The sequence below is a fragment of the Rhinolophus hipposideros genome (assembly GCF_964194185.1).
Source record: "Rhinolophus hipposideros genome assembly, chromosome: X".
In the NCBI taxonomy this organism is placed as follows: Eukaryota; Metazoa; Chordata; class Mammalia; order Chiroptera; family Rhinolophidae; genus Rhinolophus; species Rhinolophus hipposideros.
Window position 1 is genome coordinate 72,361,338 of NC_138046.1, and position 13,875 is coordinate 72,375,212.

At 35.8% G+C, this 13,875-nt stretch overlaps 1 protein-coding gene across 4 annotated transcripts in view; it reads left to right on the forward strand.

Annotated features, from left to right (window-relative positions):
* Nucleotides 1-13,875, forward strand: part of CHM (CHM Rab escort protein) — a 204,005-nt gene that overhangs the window by 102,950 nt on the left and 87,180 nt on the right. For all 4 annotated transcript variants that reach the window (XM_081043321.1, XM_081043322.1, XM_081043324.1 and 1 more), the window contains 3 exons: nt 77-193; nt 711-831; nt 3,279-3,504. In XM_081043321.1, the coding sequence (XP_080899447.1) occupies nt 77-193; nt 711-831; nt 3,279-3,504 (464 nt within the window). The remainder of the gene's footprint in view (nt 1-76; nt 194-710; nt 832-3,278; nt 3,505-13,875) is intronic.

Below are 13,875 nucleotides of genomic sequence, written 5' to 3' on the forward strand. Positions count from 1 at the left end.
ATCTTCATTTAGTGTTATCAATTTTTCCACTATTTTCACCATTTATTTCATCCTCTAAAATACTTTCTTTGTACAGGTGCTGTATTCTCGAGGATTGCTAATTGATCTTCTAATCAAATCTAATGTTAGTCGATATGCAGAGTTCAAAAATATTACCAGGATTCTTGCATTTCGAGAAGGAAGAGTGGAACAGGTACTATGCTGATCAAGTATTGTAACTGTGCATGAGTTTAAGTTATTATGGTTTGTTTTGGAATGATAAGCAAAAGGATTGTTATTTTCCTTGTAAAACAGAAAATTCCAACCCTGCATGGTGATTTACAAATGTAAGTAGTAAGGAATTGCTCAATTAAAATGTCTAGTGTTAATTTTCTCATGAGTTATTCTGCAGCTTGATGTTGGGGTTGAGAAAGTGTTAATTTCAGGCAGCATTGCTAGATTTGAGCTGTCATTTGTTCCCAATTAGGGGTGACATGCCATTGGCTTTTTAATGGCATAAGGGGAAACTTGGCTGAATTAAGCAAGAGCTCATAAGTTAATTAGCTCTAAAGTCAACAAAGATGCCATTAGAACTAATGGAAGGCGACTAGAAGCAGCCTGGCTAGAATGGAAATAATAATCTTGTTATATAGTTCAAGGAAAAAAATATAATGTGGAATACTTGTTAATCACTAGGAAGTAGTTTCTTAACTTAAAGTCATGTGTTTCAGGTTCCTTGTTCCAGAGCAGATGTCTTTAATAGCAAACAACTTTCTATGGTAGAAAAGCGAATGCTAATGAAGTTTCTTACCTTTTGTATGGAGTATGAGAAACACCTTGATGAATATAAAGGTATTGCTTTTCATGTAATTGTGTTTTCCAATTATTTGAGCTTTTTTAGTATTTTAATATGCTGCTTCTGATGTAGTGAGCCACTCATTACTCTTTTTTTTATTTTTTTAAAGATTTTATTGGGGAAGGGGAACAGGACTTTATTGGGGAACAGTGTGTGCTTCCAGGACTTTTTCCACGTCAAGTTGTTGTCCTTTCAATCTTAGTTGTGGAGGTGCGCGCGCAGCTCAGCTCCAGGTCCAATTGCCATTGTTAGTTGTAGGAGGTGCAGCCCACCATCCCTTGTGGGAGTCAAACCGGCAACCTTCTGGTTGAGAGAATGCGCTCCAACCAACTGAGCCATCCGGGAACTCAGCGTCAGCTCAGCTCAAGGTGCCGTGTTCAATCTTAGTTGCAGGGGACGGAGCCCACCATCCCTTGTGGGAGTCAAGGAATCGCACCGGCAATCTATGGTTGAGAGCCCACTGGCCCATGTGGGAATCGAACCAGCAGCCTTCGGTGTTAGGAGCACGGAGCTCCAACCACCTGAGCCACTGGGCTGGCCCCCACTCATTACTCTTTTAAAATACATTCTTAGTTGCACTATCCAATAGGATAGCCATTAGCACCATGTAGCTATTTAAACTTAAATTAATTTGAATTAAATAAAACTTAAAATTCAGTTTCTCAGTTGCACTAGCCACATTCCAAGTGGCTGGTGGCTATTGTGGCTACAGTGCAGCTATAGAACATTTTTATCATTGCCGAAATGCTGTGCTGGGTGTTAATTGTTATTCTTGTTAATTAAATACTGCTGTCAACTGGTTCTTCATAGATGATACAGTTATCTCCCCTCATTCATGGGGCATACATTCCAAGACCCCCAGTGGATGCCTGAAACTGCAGATAGTACTGAACCCTATCAACACTAGTTTGTTTCTTATACATATATACACTTTGCAGCTTCTCTGGCATATCTGAATTGTCAGCATCACTACTCTTGTACTTTGGGGCCATTATTAAGTATAATAAGATTACTTGAACACAAGCACTGTGAGACTGCAACAGTCAATCTGGTAACCGAGATGGATACTAAATGACTAACAGTCAGCTAAAGTGTACAATGTCAATATGCTGGACAAAGGGATGATTCGTGTCCAGGGCAGGGCAGGGCAGGACAGCACAAGATTTTATCACGCTACTCAGAACAGCGTGCAATTTAAAACTTATGAATTGTTTATTTCTGGAATTTTCCATTTAATATTTTTGGGCTGTGATTGACCACGGGTGACTGAAACCACGGAAAGTAAAATTGCGGGTAGTGGGGGGGGGGGGGGTTACTGTATTTTTTATTGTTCCATTAATTTTTTTCATCAGCAATAAAAAAATGTCTTTTTTTTTTCATTTTTAGAGGATGACTTTTGTTTGGAATATTGAATTGTTCATTTTGATTGATTAAAAAAAAGAGGCTAAATGGTATGGGAGAAACCCCTTGGATTAGGAGAAGACATGGTTTCTAGTCTGGGCTTTGACCCATCTCACTGTGATCTGGAGCCAGTTACTTCACAGTTTGTTGAAATTTGAATAAACCCCTTTAGTATTAAGCTTTATACTTGAAGGGCATTGGGTGGAAAAGTTATCTAAAATAGGAATATAATATTGATGATTCATTTATAAAATTACAATGAGAAATACATCAGTATTATTAATTTTTTTTTACTAAATGTGGCTCTTGCTCTTTAAAGCTTCAAATCCATTAGATATTGCCAAATTGTTCTCCACACTGGTTAAACTTTTTATAATTTATTTGTTTATATAAATTATTTCTGTAAAGTTTTTGTCATTTGTCATGGAATTATATTTCCTACCATTAACAGTTCAATTACATTTTTTCTGATCTTGATTTAAATAGTTTTTAAGGGTCCCTTATGTGTGATTATAAGGCAGTAGGACTGATTCCAATAGCCACAGAGAAATTAGTTGCACTACTTTTTAGGCATAGTTCATCGTTCCTAGTTTTAGTAAGAAGTGTACATTTTTTTGAAAAATCAAGTATTACTCTATTGTTGTTTTTACAAAAAATTGCCATTTGTCATATTTATTAAATATTTCAAAGTACAGTTCTTAGCATTATTCAGATTTTACGATAATTAAGATTTTTGCCAACTATGGAAAACTATTGTGATGGTTAATTAATTATTTAATGCTTTTCTATTTTTTAAATCTCTCAAATACTAAACAAAGATTCATCACTTAAAGCTTAAAAAATGTGCTATCAATCCAGTTAGGATAGTGTGATTTCTAGTCCCCACCCCCAAATCAACTGTTTATGTCCAAAATGTAATAGTATGCCACCTATGTCCTTTGCCAAGTGTTTCAAACAGACTTGATCTCATTTTTTTGCAGTGGTTTTAAATTGAAGTGTGGTTCTGATTTTAATTGATAAATTTTCATCTTTCTTTTTATAGCCTATGAGAAGATTACATTTTCTGAATATTTAAAAACTCAAAAATTAACTCCCAACCTCCAATATTTTGTCCTGCATTCAATTGCAATGACATCAGAGACAGCCAGCAGTACCATAGATGGTCTCAAAGCTACCAAAAACTTTCTTCACTGTCTTGGGCGGTATGGCAACACTCCATTTTTGTTTCCTTTATATGGACAAGGAGAACTCCCTCAGTGTTTCTGCAGGTAAGACTGCTGCTGGTTGTCTTGTTTCTTGTTAAGGTGATACTTGAATAAGAAATGAAAATTAGAAAGACAAAAATGAGATTTACTCAAGGTTTAGTATATGTAAACATATACTTCGTTGTTCTGCTCTTTTATAATCTGTCTGCCTGCCTACCTACCTACCTAAAAAGAGAAATACTGTAAATTCTTTTTTCCAATAGATACTATGTTTCAAAGTATCGTCCTTGTTGTGTACAATTATAGGTAATTTATTTTCATTGCTATATATTGTGAATTGTATATTGTGAATATACTACAATTTGTTTTTCCATTTTTCTGTTGATGAACACTGGGTATTTGCAGTTTTTTGCTTTTATTAACATCCTTGTATGTGTTCAGGATATATGTATTCAAGAGTTTTTTTTAGGATATATGTATTTAGGAATGGAATTCCCGAGTCATGGGATATATGAATGTTCATACAATATAGTACCCAGTTATTTCCCCAGAGAGTTGAATCAATTTCCATTCCCCTAGCAGTATGTCAGAATTTCCATAGCTCTACATCTTTGCCAACATTTGGTATTATCAGACTTCCTAATTTTTGTCAATGTGACTCACATAAGATATCATCACATTGTATTTTGCATTTCCCAGATTACTTATGAAATGGAGGGTTTTCTTATCTGGTTATTGGCTATTCATGTTTTCTCTTCTAGGAAGTGCTTTTTCATGTCTTTTGCCCATTTGTCTAATGGGTTATTGTCTTTTTGTTATTGGTTTGTAGGAGTTTTTATATATTCTGAACATTAATCTTTTCTCAGTTACATGTCGCGTGTATCTTGCCTTATGGTGTGTGTTTATGATGCATGGAGGTCATTAAGACTAATGTAGTCAAATATAGCAATCTTTTCTGTTATACTTGGCACTTTTGGGAGTAGTAGAGCATAGTAGTTAAGAAACTGGACTGTGGACAGACTGCCTAGATTTAAATCCTGGCTCCTTCATTTATTAGCTATGTAACCTTGGGCAAGTTTCACAATCTCCCTATTATGTTTTCAAAGAATCAATTTTTGGTGTTTTAAAATTCTCTCTATTATAGCTTTCTGTCCTTGTTCATTAATTTCTGCTGTTTATTATCTCCTTTATTTTACTCTATTTGGGTTTTGTTCAGCTCATTCCTCCCTTCGTCTGCCCTTGCCTATTCTTAGACTGAAACCCAATGAGTTAAATATTCACCTTCTTTTATTTTCTAATATAAGCATTTAAGATGATAAAGTTCTCACTACTGTTTTAAATTTTTCATAGTTATTATGTAATATTTTCATTATTGTTTAGTCCTAAGTATCTTAATTTCCATTGTGATTTTTCATTGCCCCATAAGTTGTTATGAGGTGTATTAAATTAGCTTATTTGGTTGATTCTTCTGCTGTTATCATCTAATTTAATTGTATTGTGTCTAGAAAATATGTTTTTATGGCACTAATTCTTTGAACTTTATGACTTAGTATGATATCAATTTTTAAAATTCTTCCCTGTACACTCAAGAAGAATGTGTTTATCTAGTTGTTGAGTACAGGGTTCTCTAATTATTGGTCTTGGAATCTAAGTCTAGCTTTGAGTTGTAATTTTCAAACTTGATGTTTTTTTTCCAAGTCAAGTTGTCCTTTCAATCTTAGTTGTGGAGGGTGCCGTTCAGCTTCAAGTTGTTGTCCTTTCAGTCTTAGTTGTGGGGGGCGCAGCTCAGCTCCAGGTCCAGTTGCCGTTGCTAGTTGCAGGGGACACAGCCCACCATCCCTTGCGGGAGTTGAACCGGCAACTTTGTGGTTGAGAGGACGCACTCCAACCAACTGAGCCATCTGGGAGCTTAGCGGCAGCTCAGCTCAAGGTGCCGTGTTCAATCTTAGTTGCAGGGGGCGCTTCCCACCATCCCTTGTGAGACTCGAGGAATTGAGCTGGCAACCTTGTGGTTAAGAGCCCACTGGCCCATGTGGGAATCGAACCGGCAGCCTTCGAAGTTAGGAGCATGGAGCTCTAACCGCTTGAGCCACCGGGCCGGCCCCAAACTTGATTTTTATTAAGGTCTTTTCTTCGATCTATCAATAATAGAATAACATGTTTTGAAATCTCATTATGATGTTTGATTTGTCAGTTTCTCCCTATAATTCTGTCCGTTTTTACTTATTTTGAGGCAATTTATTAAGGTCATATAAAATTATAATTGTTTAATCTTCCTGATGAATTTAATATTTTACATTATTTGATGACTTTCTTCTTCCCTAACAATGCACTGTTTTCTTAAAGTCTACTTTTCTGATATTCAAATAGTTACTCCAGCTTTTTAGTATTTACCTGTTGTTAGGTCTTTCTCCATCCCTTTATTTTTCAACTTTTCCAAGTCTATATTTAGGGCTCTAAATAGCATATTACTACATATTTTTAATCCCATATGACCATCTCAGTTTTTTACCAAGCAGAACATGAGTCCTGTTGCCAGGATTCTGTTTCTCTCTTCTGGAATATGTAAGTTAGAAAGTTCCTCTAGTTTACATCTGTTGGTAGTAAGTGCTTCCTAGTTTGTGTTTACATGAAAATAACTTTAATGAAGATTTGCTAGGTAAACATTTCTGGGTTGGCAATTCTTTTCCTCTCAGTACTTTACTGTTTTATTCCACTGATATTTGTGGTCCATTTTTGCTGTTGAAAAGTTTGATGTCAGCCTAATTGTAATTTTTCCCCTTTTTCCACCTCTCCATCCTCCCCACTGTGGTTCAAGCTGTTGTTTCTCAGTCTAGTTGTATAGGACACAGTTTCCTGGCCCATGCTGGTATTATGAGCCTTGCACTCCCCCCAGCTGAGGCAGTCGGTCGCTGGTCGGCCACTCATGCTGGCCACCGGCCCCTCCTGGCAGCCCACAGCAGCCCCACTCCAGGGAGAGCTGTTGTTCACAATCTTAGCTGTAGAGGGCGCAGCTCACTGGCCCATGTGGGAATTGAACCAGCGACCTTAGATTTAGGAGCACGGCGCTCCAGCCACCTGAGCCACTGGGCCAGCCCCTGTAATTTCTTTATAAGTGATAATACCTCTCTTCTTTCAGTCCGTTTTCAGATCGTGTCTTGGGTGTTGCATTTCACTATAGTGAATTGAGGTGTTGTTTTCCTTGTATTTATTTATCTAGCTTGGTATAGGTTGAACCATATGAAATTAACAATATTAAACCATTCCATATGGTTCAAAAAAATCTACGGTGTATTTCCTCTATCCGTGAATTGTTATTTATTATTTTGGAAAATTATCAGCCATTATCTTTTCAAATATTGTTTTACCTCCATTGTCTCTTTTCACCTTTTTGAAACCTCACCTAGATATGTTTTAGAACTTAGCATTCTCTCTTTCATATTTCTTAATCTCTTTCATATTTTCTATCTCCTTGTCATTCTGGCTCCATTCTGGGTACTTTATAAAGATCTGTTTTTCATTTTATTAATTCTCTTCACCTGTGACAAATCTGTAGTTTAACTTTTTTTCTTTCAATATTTTTCTTTCAGTTATAGAAGTCTGCTTTTCCCCTCAAATCGTCCTTGTCATGTTTGATATTTCCTTGTCCATTTTTTTTCATATATAGATATTTTATGTTCTGCCATGTGTCGTTTCTGTGGATTTATATTAATGGTTTATTTCCTTGCTCTGCACTTATTTTTGATTGAGAGTTTATATTTGATTGATTTTAATTTGTGGAAATCTGGGAACCCAAATAAAGGATGCTTTCCTTTAAGGATTATTTGTGTTTGCCTCAGCCAGAAGGCTCTAAGACTTGGGACCATTTCCACTCCCTTCAAGGGATCCTTACTTATAAAGGAGCCCCAGCTACGGCTCCCATACTGATACGAACAACAAGATATGGTTTTTTTAATTGCAGCATTTGATGTTCAAAGCTTTGAATTCAGCTCAGGGTTTGTTTAGTGTGTGTGTGTGTGTGTGTGTGTGTGTGTATACGGGGTTGAGGAATTTCCTGTGGACATTTATTATCGTAAATCTCAACAACGTAATGAAACTTACGTATAATGTAAGAAATACCCTGTTTCCCCGAAAATAAGACCTAGCTGGACAATCAGCTCTATAAGACTGGGTATAATATAATATAACATAATATAATACTGGGTCTTATTTTACTATAAGACTGGGTCTTATATAATATAATGTGGGTCTTATATAATATGGGTCTTATATAATGTAATGTAATGTAATGTAATATAATACAATACTGGGTCTTATATTTTTGCTCCAAAAGACTCATTAGAACTGATTGTCCAGCTAAGTCTTAGTTTTGGGGAAACACAGCAGTTATTTGGTTGTAACAGGAGGCTCCCTTCACACTATCCATTCCAATATATTTCTAGAAGTAGGTATTTTCGTATCTGTTATTTTTTAACTATGTGATTTTATGAATGGAGGTGAGAATTTTATAAGTTTCAAAGTACCTTAATTCTGAATATGATATGTCTGTGTATTTCCAGACAAGCTCTTTCTCTAATTAGTTGCCAGAGTATGGATGGATAGGGAGTGTCATGTCTCCCAGGACCAGCAGTCCTCCTATCAATTGAAACTAAGGGAAGTTCGATTGTTTTCTCATTCTTTTAGTCTTCCTGTGGCATCCCTGATTCAAAAGGAGACACACTGTTTTTTCTTATGTTGCCACTGTTACTCACTCCTACTGAGCATTAGGGTAAGGAATACAGAAACAGAAAGAACACATCACTGGGGAGTGAGCCGAAGATCTGTGGCTTCCCTACCAGCACTTCATGAAAAGGGAATATTTAACCTCATTTCTGTTTTTCCACCGAATCCCTACATTTCCTTTCCTAATTTTACACATTTTGTAGATATGTGTTTTGTGTTTGCTTATTTGTTGTTTTTAATGGGAAAAAGACATTTAAAAGTTTTGTTTGTCCTGCAGTGATAAAAAAAAATTCAGAATGAGACCCTTATATGTTGGATACTAGACAAAGAAAACATTTTTCCCCAAAGATGATTATAATCTCCTAAGGATGAGGTTTTATCGGCCTTCCATATCTTTTTATCCTCTGCAGAGCCTATCTCAGAATTTTGTGTGTGGTTCAGATTTAATGTTTGTTATAAAAATTACACCTCACCCTTTAATTTGAAGTGATACTTTCAGGGAATGATGGAACTGTGTGTGTGTGTGTGTGTGTGTGTGTGTGTGTGTAGATTGACAGATAGATAGATGGATAGACATAGGAAGGAAGGAAGGAAAGAAGGAAGGAAGGGAGGAAGGAAGGAAGGAAAGGAAGAGAGAAAAAGAACAACAAAAAACTCTTTCCGTTGTGTTTGAACTTGTATGTTAAACTTTTGGGTGGATCTTTGGTAATTAAAGTTAACTCTGAGTTCTTCCTACCTAATATATGCATGTCTGTTGTGAATTATAAAAATACATTTACTTGGCCTATTAACTAGGCATATTAACTCTTGATTTTATATTTGATCCCCTGCGCAATGCTTTATAATTTCATATAAATATTGTTCTGTTTCTGTCCTAAAGTGGTAACACTGTCACCATCTATACATCATAGCCTGCACTTTTTATCACCAGGTTATCAGAATTAGGTGTCACCTGTTCTGTGATTTCTAACCACCATTCTATATTCTGTTTTAATATAAGCCTCTTACGCGTTTCTCACAGCCAGTTACAGTGTGTTCTCATCAAGGCTGCTGTTATAAATGGCATGCATGCATATTTATGTGAAGGATTCAAAGACATTTGTAAGTCATATCCTTGCATTCTAAATGAGTTCTGCATACACAGTATAACATTTTAACTACTAGAGATACCTTTCATGAATAAATGCCCTTTGAGATTTTTATCAATTTAAATAGGTAGATTTTTTTTTAAGCAAAGAAAATGATGCTTATTTATTGTACTACCTACTATCCATTAATATGTCAAGATACATAAATTGGACCATATTGGAAGAAAAGTCATTGAAACATATATTTTTCCAGTCTAGCAAGCCATAGAATTTTCTCTACTATATATTAGTTGGTTAATATTTTTTCTGGCACGCAGGACAGGATATGTTTGCAGTATATAGGTTTTTAAACCTTCACAATATATCTTCCAAACAGAAGTTCTTTTTAAGCCCTAACTGACTAATTCATTTCTGTTATCTGTGTGGTTGGTAACATAGTAGCCTTTAGAACTACTTTCTAATTCAGAGTAGCTTTCATATACTGTTATGTTTTCATAACCTGTGAAATGGAGCAGTACCGGTGGGAGCAAACAAACTTTACATTTTTTTATAAGTAGACCTAGACTGCCCAGAGATTGTTACTTGTATTTTCTAAAGAGAGGGCATTTAACTGATGGTTTGCTAGGTAATTCAGTCTTCCATTCTTCAGTGGCCTAGGTTTCATTTCCTTTAATGTAGTAGGATTATTAAAACATAAAGGATGAGTATGTTTTACTTTTAACATGTAATATAAATTGTGTGTGTGTATGTTTATGTGTATGTGTGTGTATGTAAAATCATCACCAAGTACTTTTTTACCAGGTATTCGTACTCAAGCAAGTATCGTATGTGTAAATTGAATAGATGCAAGATCTACCTCAAGAAATCACAGAGCACAAGTTGATCTCTAACATATAGCTTTTAAAAGAGAGAATGAGAGGACATCAAAGGTCAAAGATACATAAGTGGAAGGAGAACTGACTCTGGGTGGTGAACACACAATGGGATTTATAGATGATGTAATACAGAATTGTACACCTGAAATCTATGTAATTTTACTAACAATTGTCACCCCAATAAATAAAAAAAATGTAAAAAAAATACATAAGTAACTTGGTCAAGATTATAGGAACAGCATGGAAGGACAGGAAAGGGAGTCTCCCATTTGATATATGAGTATTCATTCAGTAATGGCAGAAAGAACATGCTCAAAATGGGTCATATAAATGCTACTGTGATTTTGTCATAACCATGGAATTTGTTTTTTAAGATAAATTGTAAGGTATTTTATATTGTTTTTCCTTTTTCCTATGCTTTAAAAAAACTAACCTTCTTTAGTCCAAGATTGAAACTTACACGTTACTGAATGTTTTATTGTTCCCTTTAAAGAACTGATAATAGAAAACATCTCTCAGACCAAAGTAACCTGCTTATTTTATTCTCTAATAATCAACTTTTTTATTCAGGTAACTTTTGGAAATCTGAGAGACATTTGTTAACCTGGATCAACCTATTAGAAAACTAACAGAAGTGTTAAAATTGGCTACAGTTTGGTCTGAAGGAAAATTTTATTAGTTTATATATTCAATTACATGTGAAACCAGAGCAAAATTCAGATGGCTTTTTAGTGTCTGCCCCAAGTGTTCTTGCCCTTCTTCCCAACAAGTGTGGATTCAATTAGGGATCTAGATTCTTTGACATTTTTTCCTTCAACAGTATTCTCTTTAATCTCTTTCCTTGTAAACAATTTCTGTATTATTCTGGTAGTAATATAATGACAACAAAAAAATAGAGTTGGAAGAATGCTTTTATATTGTTTTGACTGGTGGTCTATTTTTTCAAATGAGGAAACTTAAGACAAAAAGACGGCTAGAAACCAGATTTCCTGATAGGCATTCTTTATGACTCACCTCTGACATAATTTTTAAACAATGTTTCCTGAAAAAATGAAAAGTAGATAATTAATAAAAATATTGTTTTTTAATGGAATTTTTAAATATTTGTGGCATTTGTCAGCTTTTAATAACTTGTAATTTGCTATGATTTCTTTTCCTCACTGTCTATATATAGTCATTTTCCCTCAAAAAGCAGGAGACTATAAGGGCTATTCTTAAGGTGTTCCATAAACATGTTCTGATTCTATGCCCAAAAGCAAATACCAGTTTAGATGAATAAAGAAATTCATTCAACTTCCCACATTTTGCCTAGTTGGTAAAGGTAAAAAGAAAAACAGACCATGAGCAGATTGATCTCCTCTCCACTCCTATAACTTGTATGTGTGCAGTTTCATAAACACTAATGTGGATGAGCCCAGGAGCAGTTACATTTTGTATATTTTAGAGATGAGTTAGCATTGCTTTGTTTCATGCTCCCAGCCTCATTGGTTTCCTCCCACGGTGTCGTAGGCAGGACTCCATTATACACCTAAATGTAGGTGCCGAAACTGCCTTATGTCTTATTAGTAGATTTGACCAGTCTAAATATGTGTCTGTGTATAAAGACTGATTATTGAATCAAGCCTTAAATATTTAAAATTAAATGTTAAAGAATTGGCAAAGCGAATTGAAAAGAAACAGATTAATTAAACATTGAGTTCATAAATCATGGTTAAGTAAGAAATATTTTCATAGTGGTTCGCTACACGCTATTGTTTTACAACCCTGCAGCTGAGTAGAGCTGCACAGCCATATGCCAGAGCTTCTTAATCTGGGGTCCATACGTCCTGGGACTTTATACAGAAAATGTTATATATGTGTCTGTGAAAAAAATTCATAGTTTCATCAGATTTTCACAGGCATCCATGACCTGAAAACTAGGGTTCAAAACTATTGTTACGAATTTTCACCAAAAGAAAACATTCTTTGCTTTTCACTCAGATAATCATTCCTTAAGTGCTTATAAAAAGAAGAGGTCTTAAAAAGTGAATAACAGAGGTGCTTCTGGGATCTAAAGACTGTATCCTTGTATTCTTGGACAAGTTATTTAACCTCTGTGTGCTCCAGTGTCTTCATTTCTCGTGGGGATAATAATGCTATCTACCTCATAGGATGTGAGGATTAAAATGAATTAATATCTAGAAAGCGCTTAAAACAGTGTGTGCCGTATTAAGTGCTACGTAAGTGTTAGGTGTTACTACTGTCACTGTTACTATGACTGGTATTACTGCTGCTGTTGTTGTAGAATGCCACCAAGGTAAGTATGAGGCCAAGTTAGGGACTGAGCCAGATTTAGTGTTCTAATCAGGAGGTCAACAGATTTTTTTCTGTAAAGGGTCAGGTAGTACATAGTTTAGACTTTGCAGGCCGTATGGTCTCTGTTGAAACTATTTGCAGTCATAGACAATATGTAAAAGAATGGACATGGTTGTATTTCAAAAAACTCTTATTTACAAAAATAGCTGTCCGGTTTTTTGAACCCTGTTTAATCAGTTGAATAATCTTTTGTCTACAAAATATAATTGTTAAAAAGCCTGATGTTAGGAGATTATACAGGATTGCCTCAGTGCAATGCCTGGTATATATTAGTCATTCATTAAGTATTTGATGGATAAATGAATGAATAGTAGGTATTTACGAATTGCTACAAAGCCTGTATGTTAGAGAAATTGTAGAGCAGTGTTTTGCAAGCCTTCACTTGTGTCAGAATTTAACCCATGGATTACTGGGCCCCATTCCCAGAGTTGATTTGTAGAACTGGGGTGGGATCTAACAATTTGCATTTCTAATGTTTCCATGTGTTGCTGATGCTGTTGTCTAGGGAACACTGCTGAAGAGGAAGCAACCAGGGGAATTATTCTCTGGGCCTAATTCTAATCAGCAAGAGAAAAAAAAGATTTAGTTCAAGTGAGAGAAAACCTGTGAAGACACATCTGTGTCATTTGTTGTAAATTTGATTATTTTCATTTTTCCCCATTTAATTCAGAAGCTGTTTTTAAGCATCTACTGTGCCTACTCTCTTAGGTGTAGTTGATGTATATGAAAAACAATATGACATAGACATACTTTAATGTCAGTGTTAAGAATGTTTACTCTAGTTAAGGAAAGAAAATGCACACTCATGGACCAATTAGAGAACAAGAAAATATATTTCATCCTGTTTCAGAATGTGCAGTGTATGTATGAATGCGATCAGTCTAAAGAAATGATTGGAAGGAGCCTCAACAGATATGAAATGAAATTAATCAGGGCATACAGAGGACTCTGATGAACTTAAAGGAATTACAGACTGTTCTGATATCCCATCCATATCCAAAAAAGAGTAAGATTGGACTCCACTCTGAGCCAAGAACTATCAATGGTCTGTCATTGAACATGGGCCAGAGTTTCTTAGTCTCAGCACCATTGACATTTTGGATGGGATAATTCTTTGCTGTGTTGGGGGAAAGGCTGTTCTGTGCATTATAAGATGTTTAGCAGCACCTCTGGACTCTGCCCACTAGATGCCTGTGGGGACAGAGCCCCAGAGAGCAGTTTTCAGGCTCTCGGCCTCACGTGGAAAGGTGCTGGCTCGGGTAGTAGATGGCCGTCAGCTGTGGCTAGTTGGCCACCAGCTGTAACCAGTGAGCCATTGGCCACTGATATAACTGCTGCAGCTGCTTTGGTGAGTCGAGTCAAGAGTCAGTGAGTTGGTTGGTTGGCAGGCAGAG